Source organism: Phaethon lepturus, unplaced genomic scaffold (assembly GCF_000687285.1).
Source record: "Phaethon lepturus isolate BGI_N335 unplaced genomic scaffold, ASM68728v1 scaffold19285, whole genome shotgun sequence".
NCBI classification, from domain to species: Eukaryota; Metazoa; Chordata; class Aves; order Phaethontiformes; family Phaethontidae; genus Phaethon; species Phaethon lepturus.
In genome coordinates, this window is record NW_010542872.1 from 5,303 (window position 1) to 28,711 (window position 23,409).

The window sequence follows — 23,409 nt, forward strand, 5'->3', positions numbered from 1 at the left end:
TGAACTCGATCCTGAGGATACCACAAAAAAGGAGTAAATAGACAAAGCATTTGATGTGTATTGTTACTTTATAACGTCTTGTAAAAGCAAATTTTTCATGACTTGGGGAAGTTGTAAAGCTTCAACAAAGGTTTTAGCAGTGTCAGTGTTTGCAGTTCAAAGTCCAGGGACTTGTACTCCTTAATCACTTAAGTGCTTTTGAAAACTCCACTCTGAGTTTCTGAGTGTGTACTTAACATCTTATCTTTTCTGATGGCGGGGTTAGGAGAAAATCTATATAAGGAATCTCCAAAATTACTATTGATTCATCAAAAAAGTGCAGTGAGTTGGTGAGATACAAGTCAGCAGTTAGGTTTGGAAATGCTATTAAGAACAGGTAATGAGACTTCAACATTACATGTTTAAGGAAAAAATTACCTGTATGAGTACTAAAGCAGAAATAATTAGGTTATTTGCAATGCCGTATCTTATGTCTAGAGCAATTTTATTAAAACTGAATGGTATTTTGAAGGTATTGCAAAAGGTATTTTCCTTCAGTTTATTGCACATTTTAATCTAAAGCTGCTTCAGTGCACTTCATTTACAAACAGTTCAGTTTGAGTAATTCTGAAGAAATTAGATTAATTTTGTAAGAAGTCAAAAATCTTTGTGTTATATCTCTCTTATGTTAAACCTCTTGAGTGGCGGGAGTGGGAACAGTACAGCATTGACTTTGGATATGGTAATACAGTAAAAAGAAAAGTAGACTGTATAAACTGTGGAACTTTAGGGCTTGTTTAGAGTAGCTGGTAAATATAAAATGTTTGTTTGTAGTCCAGAACAGGTAAAATGTAGCTCACTGTCCGGTTGTGTTCTCTGTATCTGCACACAACATATAAAAGGCTGAATGCCTCCTTCTGACCAGGCTTCTTGGAGAGGGACAAAAGGTTTGTGACAACAGGAGGAGCGCAGGCCTGATCATTTACTTGTAGGTGGTAGTCCCAGTTTGTGTTTTTGCTTGTGGTTAATCTTAATTCCATTGAACATTTAATTCTGTCCTTGTGTTTGAATTATACCCTTGATGTTTCATGTAGCAGTATCAGGAAGGCTAGGAGGCTCTTTCATATTTGTTGACAGGAGTGGTGGAATTTCTTCAGTGTCAGTGAAAGGATGTGGTAGTAGTATTCTTGGGAAAGGAGAGAAAGAATCTGCACACTTAGCTCATCACGCCCAAACTTTGGGAACAATTGTCAACATAAAGAATGAGAATTACCTGAGTTTGATCACCATTTCTGTGTCATTCTTCTCGCAAAAAACGTGGGAACACAATACCTTGTGAAATTCCATTTTAACACAGCTAGTGTACTGTAGTGGGAGTAATGTGGTAAGGAAGGTAGAAATTTTATTGGGACTTTCATGGAGTTAGGTTCATAGATGTCTGTTTGGCATTATTTCTAGGAACAGATACAGTTAATTCTTGTCAAGCTGTGAGTAATGTACTGTCATGCACCCTTGTATCGACTGTAGTTTGGACCAAGGGAAAAAGCTGTCTGTCTTTACTCAGCTTTTTATATTCTGTTTAAAGGAAAGGTGACATAGGCTGTTAGATGCAACCAGCCCTACTTTCAGCTGCTGCTGTTTTTAATATAAATGCTTCTAACATAACCCTGTGCTCACATTTTTTTTTATAACTGTGATGCAATTAACTACTACTGTTTAAGTCCTTGCTGTGGCAAGTGTTTTTGACAGTAAATATTACCTTAACACATGTACTGTTGAAGATCATCTTTCACTTGTCTTTAATCTTTAGCTTTGAGAATATAATTGTGGGTCGTTGCTGAGGAAACTTCTTTTTATATATTACAGAATGACAACAGTGAAAGACGTCGCCATGATCATAGTGAGCGCAGAAGAAACGACAATCCTGAGTCTGAGACCAATGGGCAGCCACAAAGCATTCAGCAAGTGGTGGAACAAGACGAAGAAGAAGATGAGGAGCTGACACTGAAATATGGAGCAAAACATGTGATTATGTTGTTTGTACCTGTCACACTTTGCATGGTGGTCGTTGTTGCAACCATCAAGTCTGTCAGCTTTTATACGCGCAAGGATGGACAGCTGTATGTATCAATTTTTTTCCCTATCTTTTCAATGGACTCACTTAGATAATTTTCTTTAATCTCCCTTTCTTCAGGGGTCTAAGTCAAGTAGTGAATTCCCTTTTCCTCTCCACCAGCCCAAAGGTAGTTTTAGTTTATTCCTTCCAGAAACCATACTCTAGATTTGTGGGATTATTGGCATTTGCTCTCTGTGTGGTGACCGGTTAGGTAATATCTTGGTTGTTACTGCTTGATTCAAATCCTAGTTCTTACTTTAATACTTCATCATGCCTTTTGGTATTTATAAAATAAACTGAGCCAAAGCCAGTTCAGTTGTATGCTGCTAGAATGCAAAGATTTTGGAAAAGGAAACAACAAACTACTCATTTAAATGAAGTAGCATATATGCCAAGTTCTGGTTTGCCTGTGCTGTTAAAGAAATTCAAATGCAACAGGTAAGACAGCTTTATGAGGTTCACTTCTGTTGCCGTTATAAAAACTTTCCTGGCAGGTTTCCTGTATAGAATTTTTTTTTTTTGGCAAAATATTAATGTTGCCCAAAAAAAAGTAATTTCAGAGAAAGCTGACTTGAGTGAAAGGAAAGAACACAGAGCCTGTCAGAACCTGCAGCAAATCAGTCTAAATGTTCCACTGTGAAAACGTTTAGACAAAATGATTCAAAGTGTGTTTGGCTTTGAAATGTTTGTATAATATAATACAAGCATGTCATAAAATGTTTCAATAAAACACAGAGTCCTTTTTCACTTATCAAAGTTGCTGATCAAAGAATTCTTTTTCTTGAGTTTTTATTTATGGTGTTTCCTTCCCCCTCTCCTGTTCCCCATAAAGAAGTAGGGTTTCCCCTCCCCCCCCAGGTCATTGTATTTCTTTAAGAAAAAGAGAGTTGAGCCCATACATTGTTTTCTTGAAATCACTGGAGAACCTTTCACTGTAAATCCACTAGATGGTATGCTTATAAAGGTCTAGCTGCAGTAATAGTCTAATGATTCATAGCATGTGGAGTTCTGGTTTTTGTTTGTTTTACAAAGTAGAAAATAGTAGTAATATAAGAATGTAGGAAAGAAAAGTCTTTTAAGGAAATTTTTTTTATTAAAGTTTGCCTAATATGATACTACACCGCCTTTCAAATTTTGCCAAAGTATAAAATAGCTGTTACTTTTACAGCTCTGAATTGAAAGATTACTGCAATTTCATTTGATGTTGACCTCACATATCAGAAACATCTGTATGTTCAGTGGCATTTCAGTTGACTCTTTGTTGTTGTAGCATCTACACTCCTTTCACAGAAGAGACAGAGACAGTAGGACAGAGAGCCCTGAATTCAATTCTCAATGCCGCTATCATGATCAGCGTTATCATTGTCATGACCATACTCCTGGTTGTGCTTTACAAATACAGGTGCTACAAGGTGAGTATAAATATAATTGGCTTGAGTAATTGTGCTACTTTTATTTATTAGTACAGATTATCAAGAATGGAACAAAATGAAGGGTTATCAAGGATGAGTTAGCAAAAGTAGCAGAATTGGTGATTCAATTCACTGTTTCAATTTTGTGGCTTCTGTTTCTTTGACACAATGGAGGGGCAAAGGCCCAGTGCTAACACGGCTGGCTGTTTTGTCAGTTAGAATTAGGGTGGCATTGCTTCCTATTCCGGTGAAATGTACCATGTACCGAAATCATCCTGTGGTTAAGAACTACAAAGTACAGACCTGGTCCTACAATTTGAAAGCTATTCAGGACTTCAGGGGCTTCTCAAGGGCTCCCCTCTCCTCCACCCTGCCCCCAATATAGAAGTCCCCCGACACTGTGATGTGTGCGTGGTTGTACACACCAGGCAATATCCTTATAACAAACACAGAGACTCTAAGGCTCTTTTGTGAAAGACTTCAATCATATAATGATGTAATCTAGGCAAGTCCAGGCTTAGCATAAATAATTGCAATGTCACTTGCCTGGCAGGAGTTGTTCATGAAAATTCCTGGTTGTATTTTAGTCTTAAGGACCTATTTGACAAGGCTTGGAATGGTAAAACTTCCCAGTGTGCAGCCAGAACCTTGAATCCGTTTCGTAGTTGTAAAACAGTCTGTGAGATCCGTGCACTGGCACAAAGCATTGCTCCACTTTATTTTTGGTCTTCATGGCTGTGAGTGAAACCCCTTTACAAAGTATCTGTGGAGTGACTGGGGAAATGATTTCTGCCTGAATCTGCATGCAGCTTGGAATAGTGTTTTTTAAAGTGTGGACCTTCTCTTTTATCACAGTGTGGTGTTAAATCTGAACTGACAAAGTTTTCTTTTTAAACTGTCAATTCCGTTCATTCTAATGAAGTCAAATAACTGATCTACTTCAGCTAGGTTCCTTTGCAGCCAGTTCTCCAGTCACTTCTCCTCAGGTGCTGAAGGCATCAAATAGTTTTTACTAAGCTTTTCACATTTCTGGTTTCCCTCTTGACCTTAAAAAGCACTGCATGTTCTCCTTACAAAAATAATTGTTGTACTAAAAAATTAGAATGATTAGACAGCAGAAATTTCCTGTTGTCCTATTTTATGCTAATTAAAGAAGTAACTAATTTTGTGTTTTTAGAATTGCTAACAGAGTATTTCTATGCTGCTATACCAGAATGCTATAAAATGTAGTTACCTGTCCAATGAATTCTATTTTACATGTAGTTCTATATGTAGTCTATATTATAATGAAAGAATGTTAGTCCTCCAACTGGTAGTGGTAATTTGCGTATCTTCACAAAATTTTTATCTGAAAACTCCTTTGAAGAAAGGAAATGCTATTTCAGCTTTACTGCTGTTAGTTTCCTGTGTTTCTCCTGTAAATGAGCAGCATGGTTCCAAGTCTAACCAGAAACAGCATCTTTGAAGGTGATTCTATTTGACTAGCTTTTCTTTATAATGTATTTTATTATTCTCTGCAGTTTTCATTGCTTTAGTCTGCTTAACCAAAATCTGGCTGCTGTAGCTCATTTTAATTCTCTGCATTCTGTAATCCTTAGCTTTTATTCAAGTTGTAGCAGGCAAAGACGACTCTGTACCAGTGATCAATTAGTGTTGAAGCTGTTGTCAAATGAAGAATGAAAACTCTTTAATTAAGACAACAAACCTGTTATGGTATGCTGCTAGGAAAATGCTGGCCAAAACTTAGAAGAAATACTTTGGAAAAATCACTTGTATGAAAAGAGGCCAGTGATCTGGAAGATGGTATAGCGAATGAGATACATACTCATGATATAAAACAAACATCTGTGTGTAAAATGCCAACTTACACCAACTATTGAAACTACCCCCTTTAGTACTGTTGGCAGTAGTTATACAAAGTGCATGCAAACATTTGCTGGACTATGGCCTTGGTGTTGACATTGTGAGCATTTTACTCTTTACTAAAATGAAACATTAGTATTCACATTATTTTCTTAAGTGGTAAGAAAGTTTAAGAGCTTATACTACAAATAGAATAACTACAGGTAGAAGTCATGCTGTTATTAAAAGAAATGGCAGAGCTTGCTTTGCCATTTTCTTAAAATGGTTTCAACTAGTTTTACAGAGAAATAAAATTACTCTTTTAGGTTACTACTGAGATATATAGGTAGCTTTACAAGTTGTTTGAAAGTCGGATTCTGTTTCAGGTACCTATCAGTCTTCAGCTTTAATATGGTTCCTCTCCCCCCCCCATCAGAGGTGACAGTTTGATGGACTGAGACTTAGTCTGTGTGCATATGGGCTTGACTTTTAAATTCAGTTCTGCAAAATATTTTAAACTATAATATAACATGCACCATTCTTAAGTCTTTTTGAGAATACATTAACAAATATGGAAAGCCAATCTGTTAGATTAGCAAGTGAAATGACAGGTTTTATTACATTGAAGGTTAAATTTGAACCTGTTTTGAAAGAGAGAAAGTGTGAAGAAGGAGAATGAATGTTTCAAATACTGCTGAGAATTTTAAAAATGCTTATGAAAAATTAAGTATTAGACTAACTGTACTAAATTACTAACTGTAATAACTAGATTCTTAATTTGCTGGAAAGTCCTGGTTGCCTCATGTAACATGATTCTTTTAGTCTGTGTACATATGGGCTTGACTTTTAAATTAAATTTTGCAAAATATTGTAGAAACTGTAACATAGTATGTATTCTACTGCACATCTTTTAGAAAAAGAGAAATGTTTAGAAATTGTATTTCTAACCTAGTTTCTGAATACTTTGATCTGGTATACATATATAGCTAATTTAACTAGTTAATTTTCCACTGAGCATGTCTATGCAAAGCAGGATTTCTTAGGCAGCTTGAATTTCTAGGTTATTGCTTCTGACTGGTTATCTACTTGCAATGTTTGGTCTGGTTTTATATATAGGATTCTGTGCTATGAATTTGACAAATACATGTTTCATTCTGAATTCAGAGATTACCAAAGTTACAGGGCTTTTCAATCTTAATTTTTAATTTTGCACAGAAATATACAAGCATGCTGTGCACTTGCGTCAGTGCAAAGTCTGAGTGCCTGTCATTTCCAAGTTTAAATCTATGTGTGTCCCTGCTGAGTACAACCCTGAATTGTTTTTTGATAAACTGTTGGGCATGTATAACTGCTGTCGTATGAAAATTAGAGATTACGTGTATAGATGATGGATAGAGAATGTAGAAATCCTTACATAGTCATTCATTGATTACATGCTAATACTGAATTCCAGCAGATAAGCACTGAAGGTTTTCCTATGTTCCAGCATTTAGTTCTATAACTGTATTCTGAAAATTACTTGCAATCAGAGCAGTCTTTTTAATTGTGGAAAAAACGAATCGTATTTTCAATCTGTGTTAATGCTGGATGCTTCTGCGTTATAATGATACTGTTATCAAAATGACCTAAAAATACACAAACAGTAGTTTTCATTGTATAGAACCTCTATTGAAAGACCACAAAGCACTTAAAATTCATAAGTGTAAATTAAAATATAATAACGTGTATAGACTAAATATGAATTTAGCAACAGCCAAAGAAAGAGATCTGAATATAATTTTCTTGCTTTATTCAAAAGGGAAAATAGCCTTAAAGGCATTTTTAAGTAGATACTATGTTTAAAAGATAAAATCTTAAAAAAATCTGTATTGATAACTCTTTTTTTTTTTTCCCAGGTGATCCATGGTTGGCTTATAATTTCTTCTCTTTTGCTGCTTTTCTTTTTCTCATTCATCTACCTGGGGTAAGTGAACTAAAGCATTAATGTACCATTTTTCAACCACTTTATGTATGTATGTATTTCAGAACTAGCCCTTGAACCTTAAACAAGAATGACAGTAATGGGTAAGCTATTGCAATAAAATTTTTGGGTTTATATAGGTTCATAGAATACACATAAAAGAGAAAGAGATTTATGAGTTTATAGTGCATCTGATACTGTACTGGAGCTGTCCCTTACACATGCATCAAATTATGCATTTATTATTATTATTGATGATTATTCATCATTAGAATAATCTATCTTCCACAGGACAGGTTATTCTGTTAGTCTATCTTCTGATAACTTAATATTTCATAGCTGTATGACTTGAGGGCCATTGTTTACCACTGGTGGTGGGCTGTATATGCAAAGGCTGTTTGCATGGGAGTGGCTGAAAAGAATCTGCTCTCTCATCAAAATATATTCAGTGTTTTTCTTTTCAAATTTGGAAGCATGTCTTTATCCAGACATCAAGAAAAGTGGTACATAATACTCAGTATTCTCTAAAACGAGCAACCTGACTAGGGTTCGTAACTAGAGATATGCCATGAAATTCTTGTAGTGTGTATATTTTTTGTACCACTTGGTGACATATACACTTCTCTTTGAAGAAGCTTATTTAATTTGATCTCTAGGGGGAGAAAGTTGTGTTCCTTCAGTCACTAATTTTGCTAAAAGTCATCTGTGATGCCTTTTTTGGTTAATATTTTCTCTAGCCATAGTAACGACTTTTGAAATACAGGGCAATATTTTGAAGTACAGGCTGGGTGGAAGCAAGTTGCCAGGCTCACTTCCTTTGGGTTCGGGTTGGAGCTGGCACTTTTCCATGAGCATGTGTGACTAGAGGGACTGAAGACTTTCCTGACACTCTGCTTTCCTTCACCTGACCCTGCTGCCTCACAGCAGTGCTGGCATCCTTTTTCAGAGGTCTAGTGAGTGAGGAGGGAGTTGATAGACCAGTTAATACATGATAGCAGTAAGGGGCATCCTGTTAACACCGTACATCTCAAAGGCCAGCTAACAACTAGGGAAGACAAATTTCCTGGAGGAAAGTATCATGCAAATTATAAGGTTCTTGGTAGCTTCATGAATTGGCAGCGGCAGAATCTGCAAACATCCATCACAACTGTTGCTTCCCGGGATTAGTGGAAGTCACTTGTGACTTGATGACAACATATTTGTCTATTTTGGTGTATTAGTTATTGAGGGTCTTAATTTGTTTATAGTATTTGGTGTGGCAGAGTGACATGGTTCATCCAAAAAGAAAGCTTTTCACTTTAGTGTTTGTGGCGAAGAATAAAATAGAATAACCGTGTATATCTTACTTTGAAGTTAGCAAAGTGTTTCCATTCCACAGGAGGTAGGTAAGTAGAAGGAGATCTGTTTGCATGCCTTTAAAGATCCGTTATAACCTCACAAGTTCTTATTCTTCCGATTTTTAAAAATCGTGAACAAAATCAAAATGACTAGTTTTGCAGTAACGTCCCTTCCTGTCAGTTTCTGCTTTGATTGAGAAGGAAGTAGAACATTTACGAAAATTTTCAGAAAAGTGAAAGAGTTCATGTGAAGCAAACACTAGTAAAATTATCCCCTTTGCGAAGAATGGTTAAGTACTAATTGGAGATAGAATTTTACATTTGTGCCACTACATTGAATATGAAATTTTTTTTTAAATGTTGTGAAGCTTGCATCTGTAACTTGTTTCCGTTGTTTTAAGCAAATGCAGTCAATATTCTCTTCCATATTTTTTTTTAGTGAGGTTTTTAAGACTTATAACGTTGCCATGGACTACATTACAGTGGCACTCATGATCTGGAACTTCGGTGTTGTGGGAATGATTTGTATTCATTGGAAGGGTCCGCTTCGGCTCCAGCAGGCATATCTCATTATGATAAGCGCTCTCATGGCCTTGGTGTTCATTAAGTACCTTCCCGAATGGACTGCGTGGCTTATCCTGGCTGTTATTTCAGTGTATGGTAAGGTCTGGGGCAAGGCATAGTAAAAGATATTATGGTGGGAATTTCTTTTATTCCCTGACTGCTCATTTTCCGTTTGTCTGACTATACCTTAAAAAAAAGAAAAAGGGGGTGGGTGTCATCCACAGTAGCGGGTAAGGTGATTACAGACTTCAGAAATAAGATCATGATCTAAACCGAGATCAGTCCCCTGCAGCTAAGGGCTTTGTGTGGCCGTGTGATGCCATCTTCCTTCATGTTTTCTGGACTTTCTGGATTCTTTGGGGAGGAGAATTAAAGTAAGAGAGAGGAGGAGCTAAAAGACCTGTGTTGCCATTTTGATCTCTTCTATGAAGGTGGAGAGCTTTTGGTTTCTTTTTTTCACCAAGTTTCCAAAGGAAACTTTGGAAATGATTCTATGTTCAGAATTTAGGAGCTTGTTGTTTGGATACAGTCCCATACAGGTATAGATCTGCCCAACCTATGAATTGTTCAAATTTGTGGACATAGAAACAACACCCTGATCCATGCCTAATAATATAATGAGAAGGAAGTAAGGAAGGATTAAAGGCAGTTTTCATTGCTCAAAGTCATTTAACATTCAAAAGGATATAATTGTGAGATCTGTTTCCTTGATTTTTTTAAATAAAAATAAAATTCATTTGAATTATCGCATATTACGCTTTTTTAGAATGATGACTGAGAGGTACCTAGATGTAGTTTTTTCATAAAGCTTTAGAGGGCACTGGACACTTTTGGTAAGAAGATCACTCTATATCCCAGATACTGATTTAGTTCCCAGGCAAGACTAAAATCTAGTTACCTAGACATAATTAAAACATTACCGTATCCATGAAGATGTACTCATAATTTTTTTGGAAGCATGGAAGTGTGATGAATGTGTACTCTGAAAGTCACTGATAATGATAAAGATTGAGAACCTGTCCAGTTGTAGCAGTGCAGGGGTTAATAAGATGTGATTAGCTCTGGTAGGTCAGTGTACTCCTTGGGTGTCCTCTTCCTTCAGAGGGAGGAAAAATGTCCCTTGTGTGTATGCTCATGGATCTTAAAGAAACCTTCCCATCCCCCCTCTCCACTTCTACCCTTCCTATGACTGGAACAAATCTGAGTATTCCAAGTGTGCAGCCTTCATTCAGTGATTACAAAACAAAATTACTCTTTAGATCATATTCCAAGACCATAACTTGGTTGTTTTGAGTAAAGGGGAGGTAAGTTTCAAAGCTTGTGACCCCATGCTAAGAATTCTTTACTCGAGTGGGACCAGCAATGGTGCTAGGGCAGTTGGCTTAGGTACAGGACTGCTCTGTGCAACTTACAGCTCCTGACAAGTAAGATACTCCTTTTGGTCTCAGATTTTGTTTCAAATGAATTTAAAGATATACAGTGAGTGGATGACTTCGAAAGATAGTAGCAAGGTTAATATGTAAATGTTGCAGCTTTCTGTCCAAATATGCAAGACAAGGGAAAAGTAGCAGGATTTGGTTGTGGAGTTGCAAATTTCATTAACAAACCATCAACATTCAGGTGAGAAAGCAAATGGAGCACCTGCTGATCAGTTTTTCTTAATGCTGTGCTTTGATCTGTATGAGTAACTTGTGCAGTCATCCTATTTTGTAAATGATTGCTTTTCAGTTAATTTTTAATTGTTCATCCAGTTTCATATACTGTCCCATGAACAAGAATTGAGGGAAGCAACAAAAAGCTGCTTTTTTTTCTTACGCTAAATATGCTTTGAACACCTCTCAAATCTATGCAAACACAGCGTTTTTCAGCAAGGCTTAATAAACCTATTTTTTTTCCTCTTCACATGTACATTCACTTTCTTTCCTCTTTAAGTGAGAATAAATTGGCAGTCATGCCTACTTCATAAAAGTTATGTATGCCTCATTTACCTGTTGTCTTAAAATTTGATTTAGCATTAAACTTGGGTTAAGAAAGCAAGCTTGAGTATTTCTAAGATGTTAGTTGAATAGTGACTTCCGTGAATTACTTGCTTTCAATTTGCAAATCTGCATATACACACAGATACATCTGCAGTTACATAATATTTTCAGTGAGAAACATCACATTTTTTAAAATTTGTAATACATATTACAGTAATATGTAAAATAGGTTGCACAACTGAGAATATTAAAAGGTGTTCCTGTGGGATACTGCCTTGTGCCCATTGGCGCTCTCAGAAGTCTATGTTCAAGTTAGCATTTTACCCTATTACCAGTCTCTGCAAGTGTTACAGAAAAACTTTCTTAAAAGTATGTCTGCAGTGGTGTAAGATCTCTTTGCTCTTCCTTCCAGATTTGGTTGCTGTCCTGTGTCCTAAAGGTCCTCTTCGTATGCTAGTTGAAACAGCTCAAGAGAGAAATGAAACTCTCTTCCCAGCACTTATTTACTCCTGTAAGTATATTTCATGAAATACTTAAATTAAATACTTACAGTCACCTGGTCAGCTGAAGTGATTACTCTCATTTTTCTGTCTTTTAATGTGATGCTTGGCAGCTGGAATTCTGTTTACTTGGGCTGTAGTTTTCCTTTCCCTATTGACGCAAAAATGTGGAACATCATCTGGCTAAGATCTTGCAAGATAAAAACCAGAATGTTTTGTTATAAAATATGAACAGGAAGAATGGTAATACACCTTGTTTTGACCAAAGTAGTATGTCATTAGACTGTGAATCAAGCCTATTCAAAGGGAGTACTTGTTTTTAGAAAATATTTATCAGCTTTCAGTGCTTAACTTGTGTGTTACTGGAAAGAAAAGGAGAAATTGCTTAGAAGAGATTTGTTTACAGATCTATTTTCTCCTTTCTCCACAGCTTGTCGTCTTTTGATAATACTGTTTCTCCCTGCAGTTGTGAAAAATAACGTACTGAATGCAAATTGCTGTTAGGACCTGTGTATCAATTAGCATATAATTCCACTGTTTCTGAAGTTCCATGTTGCTAGTCGTAATCATAGGGATAAACAGTGAAATAGGTTAATCATAAATTATTATGCCTGTAAAGCAGCAAGTGTGGTGTAGACTGACTGGCTCCTTCAGGGACAAGTTTACAGTGGAGAGAAGAGGGGTTTCTTCAGCTGTCACTCTTGCTGTGTTTTACCAATACTGCTCATAGCTGCCTGTTGTTCTGTTTTGTGGGAGGAGAGGTGAATGTAGAGAAACCACAAACTTGAATTAAAATACACCATTTAAGTGTGACAACATTTCATTACCTCCGATTGGAGAATTCTTTGTTACAGTGGGGGCAGAGAACAATTAACTTTGCCGATACTGCCTCTAAATTGAAGTTACCTCAATACTAGTTTTAATAAACCTTTTTACTTGCAGATAAAAGAACTGATTAATGGAAAAAAGTAAAGAAATAGTTGATTCGGATTTTCAGAGTGGGCCTCATATATAGAAGTAATTTCCCTGGCAACAGCTGTTGCAATTTTTTTCAACATCTAGTAAGAATAAAACTTTTATTCACCAAATTCTGTAAATGCATGTTGTAGCTGGTACTGGCTGTGTTCCAGATATTACTGTGCTTTAATGAGAGTAAAATTGCCTGTTGCAAAAGATAGTTGTATCAAAAAAAAAAAAAAAGAAAAAGAAAAAAGAATGGATTGGTGCCAGCACTATCTCAGAATTGCATACATCTGAGGATGTGATTAGCTATACTGTTTTGTTGGGTTTTTTTAATAGCAACAATGATATGGCTAGTGAACATGGCTGAAGAAGATCCAGAAGCCCAACGGAAAGCTTCCAAAAACTCCACTTATGATAAACAAGGTGAGTTTTTCTTCGGCAAGCCTTTATAGTTGTCATTTTATTGGAATACTTGTTTATGGACACTTGGTTTTTTTTTAGCTTTTTAAGTGTCCTGGTGCTGTAGAAGAGTGAAAGCATGGAGGTCTTATTAGGAATGATGAATCTGTCAAGACTTCAAAAATTCCTCACTTACTGTGCAGTTAATGTAATTGCATTCATTTTTCTGGGATGCAAGATGTTGGTGGTGAAATGACTCTCAATAGACAACTATTGACTGAGCTCAATCACTTGTCAAATTGGGATGATATACTATGATGCTAACTCATTTATATTTGTGTTAAAAAGAAATGTGTCTAGCCCTTTTGGCTGTGCAGCTAGTGTTTAAAAACTTGGGGTTTGTTTGTTTACATGTATTATTAAAGCGGAGCAGAATTTCTGAATTTAACATGCTTCAAGGGGTGTATGTATAAGTAACTTTCAGTAAAGTTTTCTATTTTACTGGAAAATTAAGCAGTCGATAGTGACTAAAGAAGCTAATGAAATATTAGATGATAGTTATTCCTTAAACTGTGATCTTTAAATTAAGTCACCACAGAGCTTCCACTCTGTTATATTGAAGTACTCCTGAATACTAGGACTTGAGTGCAACATGTAGGTGCTATGACTGCAGAGTGCACATTGACTCCTGATTGTTTAAGTAAGTGTTAAAATCTGAAGTGAGAATGTCTTGTAATGGTGTGTGTCAATGTTAGGTTTTGCTAAATATTACAGAATACCTGGTTTTTTCCCCTCATCCTTCTGTGATCTTACATGTGGAGAGATTGTCATGTTTTAGAAGGCAAGTTTTTGAAGGAGATCTTAAATGCCTTTCTTCCTTTGAGCTCCGGCAAACCAGACTCAGAATGAAGATGCTGAAGCGGATGACGGTGGCTTTAGTCAGGAATGGCAGCAACAAAGGGACAATAGAATAGGACCCATTGAATCAACACCTGAATCCCGTGCTGCTGTTCAGGCTTTACCCAGTAACTCTCAAACCAGTGAAGACCCCGAAGAACGTGAGTATGGAGTACTGTGCCTGAAAGACTTAGTAATATCTGAAGCTAGTTAGTCTTAGTCTTAGTCATCCTGACTGCACAGATACAGTATGCTATGAGCTAATAGCAAGCTGAAGTGCTGCTTTTGTTCATGATCTATACTGACGTGCCCCTTTGAAATAGATGAAGTTGATTTTTGGTAGCTTTTGGTTTTGCTGCAGGAGTGAGTAATATTGGCCAAACTGAGCTTCAGTTTGATACATAAACTCAAAACTTCAATAGCACAAGCTGCTTTCAGACCATTATACAGTCAGTTCCATTAGCTTCTGTCTTTGTCAGGCAGTGTTCTGCTGTATATCATCTCTTTTGGGTTTTAGGCCCTGTAAATGCAGTCATTAACTTTTTTTGCCTCAAGATTAAACTACTCTGCATGAAGCAATGTTTAAAACCTAATTGGAGGCTGAAATGAATGCAGAATGCCATGGGCTTGTGTATTTTTCTCCAGCATCTTGCTGAGGTACAGTATCTTTGGAGAGCACATGACATCAATACTCAGATACCTGTTTTAATAGACTCATGATTTCCATTTGGAGCTGGTATTAGATTTGCAAAGCTCTAAATAAATTAGGGTCTGCTTGTCTAATAAACTGCTCTCCACATGAGATGCTGCCATATTTAGCAGGTGCAACGGCTTCCTTTGATTCTCAGGTGCTCCTCTGATTAAAAATAGAGACTTCTACTTTAAGAAAAATTTTGAATTTACTTTGTCCCCAAAATTCCAAATTCAGAGTGTGTTGCAAATCCATTTTAATTTCTAGAGCTTAGAAAAATAACATTAAGATGCAAAAAATTTTAGGAATTGGGCTATTTTAGTTAGCTGACTGGTTAACTAAAATTCTTGTCTAGCCAGATGAAAAATTTTTTCCTTCCTGTATTTCTACAGCGAATAGTAATGACAGATGCGCAGTGATCCAGTCAGACTTGTCAGCCAGCATTAGCTTACTAGAAGCTTGGAGCAGCGTATTAGAAATTTGGGGAGTTTGCTTGTGTGGAAAGAGTTATCTAGCAGTTGCCTTTGCTTTTATTGTTCTGTCACACTGAAAACAAGCATCCGAGTTTTGTTTCAGCAGTTAAAGAGTGTTTTAGTGCTTAAGAGCTTTTCATGAATGCAGTGTTCCAGACCATATATTGGAGGCCTGCTGAAAGAGAGTAGGGTTGCCTTTTTTCTTTTTTTCCTTTCTCCCTTTTTTTTTTCCCCTCCTTTTTTCCTTTCTGTTTTTTCCTCAGTGATCATTCAGGCATACACCTCTGTTTTGATGCTCTGGGTTCCTGTTAGAACTCTAAAGTGAATTTTGGGCTGGACTGTAATCAAGTAACAAAGTAAACAGCTGGTGACCTGATGCTGGCCTCTCTGACTTAATATCTTGGACTAAAAGATCAGAAAGTGAACTCGCATTCAGGAGATCTTCATTATTTCACTCGCAGAAATAATTGAGTATTATGCTCCCAGACTGGGAGTTAAGGTGGTAATTACTATTTAAAGGAATAAGATGTTAACTCATTAATTTTCCTAAACCTCACATCTTGGACTAAATATGTCAGGCTTTTGTCACTGTGATATGCTCTGTAATTACACACAAGTGCTTTTTAGAACTACCTTAGAATTCTGTAGGAAAATTGGGAGGGCAGTGGAATATTTTGCTGGGTATAGGTTTCTAACTGGCCACCTGCAAGCGACTTACTTGTTTTCCCCCTCCCTCAGCCAGCTTAAAGGAATTTTACTTCAATATTCTGTTGAATATGACATGGCAACCAAAAGTGAACACCCCCACAACAAATATAATTATAAATATCTGAGTTTGAATATACTGCATTTGTGTGTACAGGAGACTAGGAATATAGAAAAATTCTAATTGTAGGATGAATTGAGTGGTGTAATGTTCCTAAGCCGTCTTGTTTCACAAGAGTTTATCACTTGATTCAGGAGTGGTATTAGTTTTGAAAATAAAATGTTGTTCTTAGCAAGTCCTGTTGATACTTAATATAAACCTGTATTATTCTCTGACATTTACTGATATGTAATACTAGTAGACTGTCTGATACTTAATGCTGCCATATATTCACTTTTGCAGGAGGAGTAAAGCTAGGTTTGGGAGACTTCATTTTCTACAGCGTCCTTGTTGGCAAAGCCTCTGCAACAGCAAGCGGGGACTGGAATACAACTTTAGCGTGTTTTGTAGCCATATTAATTGTGAGTATAATGTGATATAGGGATAATTTCTATTGTTAGAAATAGATAGAAATAGATAATAGGGATAGTTTCTGTTGTTTATCAGGGACAAAGTCATAACTGCTACATTTTTTCCTTTGGAATTTGTTTATTTGGTGGCCTGACTGAATACTGATGAGGGCTTCAGCTGTGATTTTCATTGGCTGTACATCCATCACTTATGCCTTTAGTTTAGGAACGCGTTAATGGTATCTTGTATTTCTGTGGTGTTAGTGTTTTTTTATATATATATATAAAAAATCTTTTGCTTGTCAGAGTTCCCTAATTTCTCCTTATGTTTTTGTTTGGTTTGTGTTTTTTTTTTTCTTCCTCTCAGGGTCTGTGCCTTACACTTCTGCTTCTTGCCATCTTTAAGAAGGCCTTACCAGCGCTTCCAATCTCCATAACCTTTGGGCTAGTTTTTTACTTTGCTACAGACAACTTGGTGCAACCTTTTATGGACCAGCTAGCATTCCATCAATTTTATATCTAGCACACTTGATGCTGGTATTCTATGGATATTTGTAGCAAATCTGGGAGGAGGAGAAATGTTTTTCCCTCAGTTCTCAAGTGAGACTGAAGTTTAATACTCAAGATTCCAAGCCTGAATCATTACAACTTCCTCTGATGTTTTGGTGTTTTGGGTTTTTTTCTTTTTTTTCCGAGACAACTGCTGCACTGGGCACCATATGAATTTTCCTCTGTGAAAGTGGCTTCTTCCTGACAGCCGGTCTAAACTGGGTGCTGTTATATCAGAGGTAATCTGATATACGTATCTCTGGTAAGGACTACCTGTGTGAAAATTGCTAATGCTTCCACCAGCAATGTGATCTCTTACCACAGGTTGATTATTTTCACAGCATTAAGGGTGCTCAGGACTTCCTTGATGTTAACAGAGGAAGCTGACAAATCACATGGAACTTGTCCCTGTAACTGCTTGAAGAGACAGAACCCAATTCAGACTTCTTCAGCAGTGATCTTTTGACAGCAGAGTCCTGACTCTGCTTTGTGTAACGAGAAAGGACTTTGTAGCCACTTGACGAAGGGAGAAAGTACTGTCACTCTAAGAGTGCTCCACCACTTCATAGCCTCTGTGCCTGAGTGTGCTTCATTTTAGTAAATTTAAAAGCTTCCACCACCACCACCCCTACTAGAACTAGGAGCCTCTTCTCAGTTTTAATACTTTGTATCCTCAAGCATGGAGTGCACCTTCTGTACATCTGCTCCAGTTTATGTAGCTACTTAGACTTGGACTGAATTGTTTGGCATTAGTGGATCATAAGGTCCTAATCTGGATCTTAGATTCTAAAAGGTTAATAAACTACATTAAAAAGCAATTTCAGGACTTAACTCATTGTGCTCTTGCAAATTATTTTGCTAGAACACCATTTTAAACGCTGTGTTTGAGAATAGTCACTAACAACACGGACTGCATTGTTGGTATATGTACCTTTTATTGAAACTCTTATGAAATAAGTAGACATTTGCAACAATCCCAGAAGGAGTTTAGTTTGCCAGGTCTAGAAGCCAAAGTGCTATTAACAGCACTTTAATGTGTCACTGAAATTTTTCTCTACAAAAATGTGGTTTACAGTTCTGTTGACTTGAAGTATTGGTCACTCAACCGTCTTAACACCTCAGGTTGGGCAGGGATTTTTTTTTTTCATGCGATATTTTTATTGGTGAGGATACTTAAGTTAGGTGAAACATTACTTCATGTTACCAAGGAGCAAAATTTGTGGCCCTCTTCACTTTAATTACCTCTCCAGTGAGGAACAGAAGACTGGACAAATGAAAGGCAACTCAAAATCACTGAAAAGAAGATATGAGATTTTGAACTTGTTACAAGAAAAGGAATCTGTTCAAACTTCAAAACCTGCTAAACTGGGGTTTTTTTCTTCATTTGAAAGAACTCATTTATGAATAATTGCTTGGAAATGAGACTTGTGTGAGATGAAGTTGTTTTTGCCGTAGGCTGTTACTCTGTACAAGTAATTTTTTTTTTCCTGAGGGAGGTGTAGGGAGTGGATACTATTGATGGGCATTCCATTTTACTTGCATCTTGATACTGGAGTCCTTGCCAGGTAGAACAACTGTCAAAATCCTGATGCAAACTCCTTTTACCCTTTTTCTGGGGCTTTGTTTCAGTGCCTATAGATTCAAAGGACTGAGACATCACAGATGCTCACTAACCATTGCCCAAGTAAGGGAAGAAAGGCTGTGATGTATGAATCTGCTTTAAAACCAAGAAAGGCTTACTTTGTGATTGTCCTTGGAAATGTCTGTCTCTTCCAGTATGACTTGCTAATTGTAGTGTTAGCATTTACATTTACATAAGGTATATCATCTTGTCTCCTCTAAAGTACTTTTATTCATCTCATTTATGTGCTGATTCGTCGTGGATAGCATTAATAAAGTAACCATATCAAAGTTGCTTACACTGACTTTTCAAGTCAAACTTGCTTGTGTTTTCTAGCTTAAGTCACCGTTCCAGATTTTGCTGCAATGAAGCCTGACTTAAAAGAGGTTTTCTTTTTTTTTTTACAAGACTTTGAAGGTTTCTTATGCTATTGTAACTTGTCCCTTTCCTGAGAATTATATCTAAGAAAGTTCCCTTGTGTGTTTTATTGGGCATCCTAACTGTTGTTTCATTGTATAGAATAGGTTTGTGAAGAGTTGGCGTCACTAGCATCTGTTTGCCTATCTGAGCCGACTCTCAGTTAAGAATTGTTACTTAAATACAGCAGTCATCTTTATTGTTTGTTTTCTTGGCTTAAATATGCACCATGGGAGCACTAGCTCTGTTAAGAGTTTCTTTAGAATCTGTAGAAATACACAAAAGCCTTTCCGCATACTTGAATGGGTGTTAGACGTACAACCCAAGAAAGAGCTCAGAATCTTCAAACACTAATTTGCCAGTCTTCCACTCTCCAGAGCTGCTTCTGCTATCCTGAAGTTTTAATTTATGAGCTAGTGTGAAGTTACAGTGGTGGAGACTATAAAATTTCTGTTCACAGAAACTGTTCAAGTTTATGTATTTGAATCTCAAAATAAATTCAGAAGGGAAATCTTTTCAAGCCCAGGCCAATACACGTTAAAGTATGCTGCTTATTACCAGGTCTTATATACACCTTCAAAAACCAGGATGAAGTTTTCTAGATTTACCCTCTTATGCCAAGTCATGGTAGCTTGTGTTCAAAATGAGATCCTGCAACTAAAGATCATCTCAGTACTTGATGTCCATAATGTTCCGTTGGGAATAGTTTTTGCTTGCGTTTGGGTTGTTACTACGTAAGCATGAAGGTTGTGTCACTTTTCTCTCCTTCATCCTTAAAACACCAACATTGAGACTGTTTCAGCTTGGTTAGCTTGGTATATCTGAAAGACTTCTGATATGTAGTCTGCATTTTTGAGAGAGTTTTTGTTATTAAGTTATTTTTGTGCCCAGGCAGGCTGACTGATAACTGTTGTGTGACTGTTTCAGTAGTCATTTCTCTCTCCTTTAAGCTTCCATCAATGATTAGTCTCCTTCTTTGGCTAAGCTTGAAATAAATATATTAGAAAACGTAATACTGAGTTACAGGTTTACCTAAAACCCAGCCACTTTCATGTCTCCTTTATTTGTGTTGAGGGATGTAATCCAGAGCAAAAAGACTTCTAACAGCGAAGGTGTATGACGCTGTCATATCTATGTATGGCTGTTATGGTGGCACTCAAATTCAGATGTCATCTGTGTGAGATGAGTCTTGAAGGTACGCACCTGTTATTGCAGCACATTCAGAATAATTCTGACTGAGCAAATGGTGACTTCTTCGAGCCAAATAATCAAGGGCTGGGCTCCACTAAAAATATCTGTTATCAAGGTCCAAAGCAGACCCTGACTATTTCAGGCATATGAGACTGGTGCTTCTTGGATATATAGATATACATCTGTACCTATAGAGATGTGGATATATATTATAATGCACCTTGGGCCTGTATGAGACAGCTGTTCTGCCATAAGTGCAGTCAAGAATTAAATATGCAGGGGAGTACCCTTGGGGTGGATGGTACTGTATGAAGAAACTTCTCAAAATGCTTTATTGGAAAAAAAATATTTTGGCAATGATGCTGTTGAAACGAGTTTAATAGACTGTGGAACATGTCTGCACTGTGATTGCATCTCACTGGTAACTTGGTCATTGGGAACGCTGAAACATGAACTATAATAGGATTCTTTTACACTCAAAGCATTTGCTGTTTTCTTTTTTACAAACACTGGTTTGTACATAATCTGAATTGAATGTGAATGTTTTTTAAACACCTTTCTGGTTCTTGATAAGATATGTTTTTAATAGATTATTGCAAATTTTCCTGTATTTGTCCAATTATTAAAATAAAAATTGCATGGAGCCTCAGTTGACTTGCCTTTACTATATTATTTTAAAGCCATCACTTAAAGCTGCTGGAGTCCTAAACACTATAGCTATTTCTAGTCAACATTTAATGAGTAAGATTCCTGTCTCAAGACACTTAAAGTAGCTGCTTTATTTCAGAGGAATAGCTTCAGACTGATTTCTGTAGAAGTACTTTCTTCTAAAAGATACTTTTTTTTGTTCATTTAAAGAGTTAGTCAAAGTCTGTTGCAAAAGCACCCATGAGGTATAATTAAGGTGTGAAAAAAAGCTATGAGATTACTCAAACGCCAGCTGGCACAATGAAGATCCATGTTACCCAGGAAGAATACATAGAATGCTCAGAAAGAAAACACTTCATGAACAGTAGTGTGTTTTGTTATTTTGGTGTTGATTTCATATCAATATGATTGAAAAAGAGCTTTTCCCTAGCAGCACTTTTTTTAGTGTTTTGGAGAAGTATTCACTGCAAAGTTAAAATTTATCGGTGCTGACTGACTGCTATTGAAGATGTTTCTTTTGGGGGATTGGCTTGTGTCTGCATGGAAGACCTAAAGATCCATCCTGACAAGTAGAAAGTCAAGCACAGGTGGTAGGAGGCCTGCATGGATGAGCAAGGAGCTCCTAACTGAACTCAAACAGGAAGTGTAGAAACGGTGGAAGCAGGGGGAGATGACCCAAAGGGAGCATAGAATTGCTTTGTGATCTTGGAGGCAAAGGATTAGGAAAGCCAAGGCCCCTCTGTAGTTGAATCTGGCAAGGGATGTGAAGGGCAAGAAGAAAGGTTTCTACAACTATATAAGAGCAAAAGGAAGATGAGGGCAAAAAGATGCTCCCAACCCCCATTGAATCGGGTGGGGGAACTTGTGACAAAGGACATGGAGAAGGCTGAAGTACTTGATGTCTTCCTTGCCTCAGTCTTCATTGGTAAGACTGGCCTTAAGGAATCCCATACGCCTGAGACCAGAGGGGAAGTCTGGAAAGAGGTAGACTTGCCTTCAGTGGAAGAGGCCAGGCTAAGGAGCATACAAATTGGTTGTATTTAAGTCTATGAGGCATGACAGGTTGCACCTGTGAGTGCTGAGGGAACTGGCTGATGTCATTGTGAGGCCACTCTCAATTGTTTTTGAATGGTCATGGCAGTTGGGAGAGGTTCCTGAAGACTGGAAGAGAGCAAATTTCACTCCTATCCTCAAGAAGAGAAAGAAGGAACTACTGGGAAGCTACAGGCCTGTCAGCTTCACCTCAGTCCCTGGGAACCTGACAGAGAAAATCATCCTGGAAAGCACTTCCAAGCACATGAAGTACAAGAGGATGGTTTGAGTAGTTAACGTGGATTTACAAAGGGGAAACCCATGTTTAACCAATGTCATTGCCTTCAACAATGAGGTGACCAATTTACTGGATGAGAGGAAGGCAGTTGATGCCATTTACTTCAACTTTGTAAAGCTTTTCACAGTTTCCCATAACATCATGATGGAGAAGCAGACAAAATATGGGTTAATAGCGGATAGTGAGATGGACTGAAAACTGGCATAATGCCCAGGCCCAGAGGATTGTGATCAGTACCACAAAGTCCAGTTGGAGGTAAGTTGCTAGTGGTATACCCAAGGGCTCAATACTCGGATCAATACTGTTCAACATCTTCATTAATGATCTGGATGACAGAATGCACACTCAGCAAGTTTGCTGATGATAAAAAATGGAAGGAGTTGATAGCAGTTGATAGATAGATAACAGACCAGATGGCTGTGCTGCCATTTAGAAGAACCTCAACAAGGCAGAAAGGGAATCTCATGAAGTTCAACAAGGGGAAATGCAAAACCCTGCATCTGGGGAAGAGTAACCCCAGGCAGTAGTACATGCTGTGGTCTGACCAGTTGGAAAGCAGCTCTGCAGAGAAGGACCTTGGGGTCCTGGTAGACCTCAAGCTGACCATGAGCCAGCAATGCCCCCTTACAGCAAAGGTGGCCAGCAGCATGCTGGGCTGCATCAGGAGTGTTGCCAGCAGGTTGAGAGAAGTGATCCTTCCTCTCTGCTCAGCACTGGCTAGGCCACATGTGGACTGCTGTGTCCAGTTCTGGGCTCCCCAGTGCAAGGAAGACTGGGCTTACTGGAGTGAGTCCAGTGCAGGGCCACAGAAGTGTGCCAGAATATGTGGATTTCCTAATTCCAATCAAGTTCTGAGGTATGATATGGTGAAAAGTGTTAGGAATAGAAATAGTTTTTGGAACCAAGAGCTAAAACCTCCTCTAAAAGTGAGACTTAGGACTTAATTTGAGCTTCCATCTTAGTAATATTTTAGCTTACTGATGTTAAATAGTGAACTTAGAGATACAATTCTAATATTCTAATTTAATTACCCATTTTGTTTTCTTACTTCACTTTATTTTTAATGTAATCTTTTGGGGTTGGTAAAGAAGTTTATTTTATTGGCAGCATTGGCTCTCCTGGAGAATTCAGCTTGGTCTGTAGCAGTCACTGCTAGGTACTTCTAAATTACCAAGAAACCACAATTAAAGGTATGTTTAGGGCCGAATTGTGGTCTGTAAATATCAAGAATTTGTGAAGTCTATAAAGAAAAGAATGATCCTTCATTGACAGGAGCTAACAGAACTGTGTTTTTGGATAAGGAAACAGTCACTTCCTGAGTTTCAT

The 23,409-nt window shown here is 37.4% G+C and overlaps 1 protein-coding gene across 3 annotated transcripts in view; it reads left to right on the forward strand.

Moving 5' to 3' along the window:
• The window catches only part of PSEN1 (presenilin 1), a 20,419-nt gene extending 3,035 nt beyond the window's left edge, over positions 1-17,384 (forward strand). For all 3 annotated transcript variants that reach the window (XM_010288186.1, XM_010288188.1, XM_010288187.1), the window contains 9 exons: positions 1,846-2,099; positions 3,366-3,507; positions 7,245-7,312; positions 9,086-9,306; positions 11,602-11,700; positions 12,989-13,075; positions 13,936-14,109; positions 16,221-16,339; positions 16,695-17,384. In XM_010288186.1, the coding sequence (XP_010286488.1) occupies positions 1,846-2,099; positions 3,366-3,507; positions 7,245-7,312; positions 9,086-9,306; positions 11,602-11,700; positions 12,989-13,075; positions 13,936-14,109; positions 16,221-16,339; positions 16,695-16,850 (1,320 nt within the window). In that variant the 3' untranslated portion in view covers positions 16,851-17,384. The remainder of the gene's footprint in view (positions 1-1,845; positions 2,100-3,365; positions 3,508-7,244; positions 7,313-9,085; positions 9,307-11,601; positions 11,701-12,988; positions 13,076-13,935; positions 14,110-16,220; positions 16,340-16,694) is intronic.
• The last annotated feature ends 6,025 nt before the right edge of the window (positions 17,385-23,409 follow it).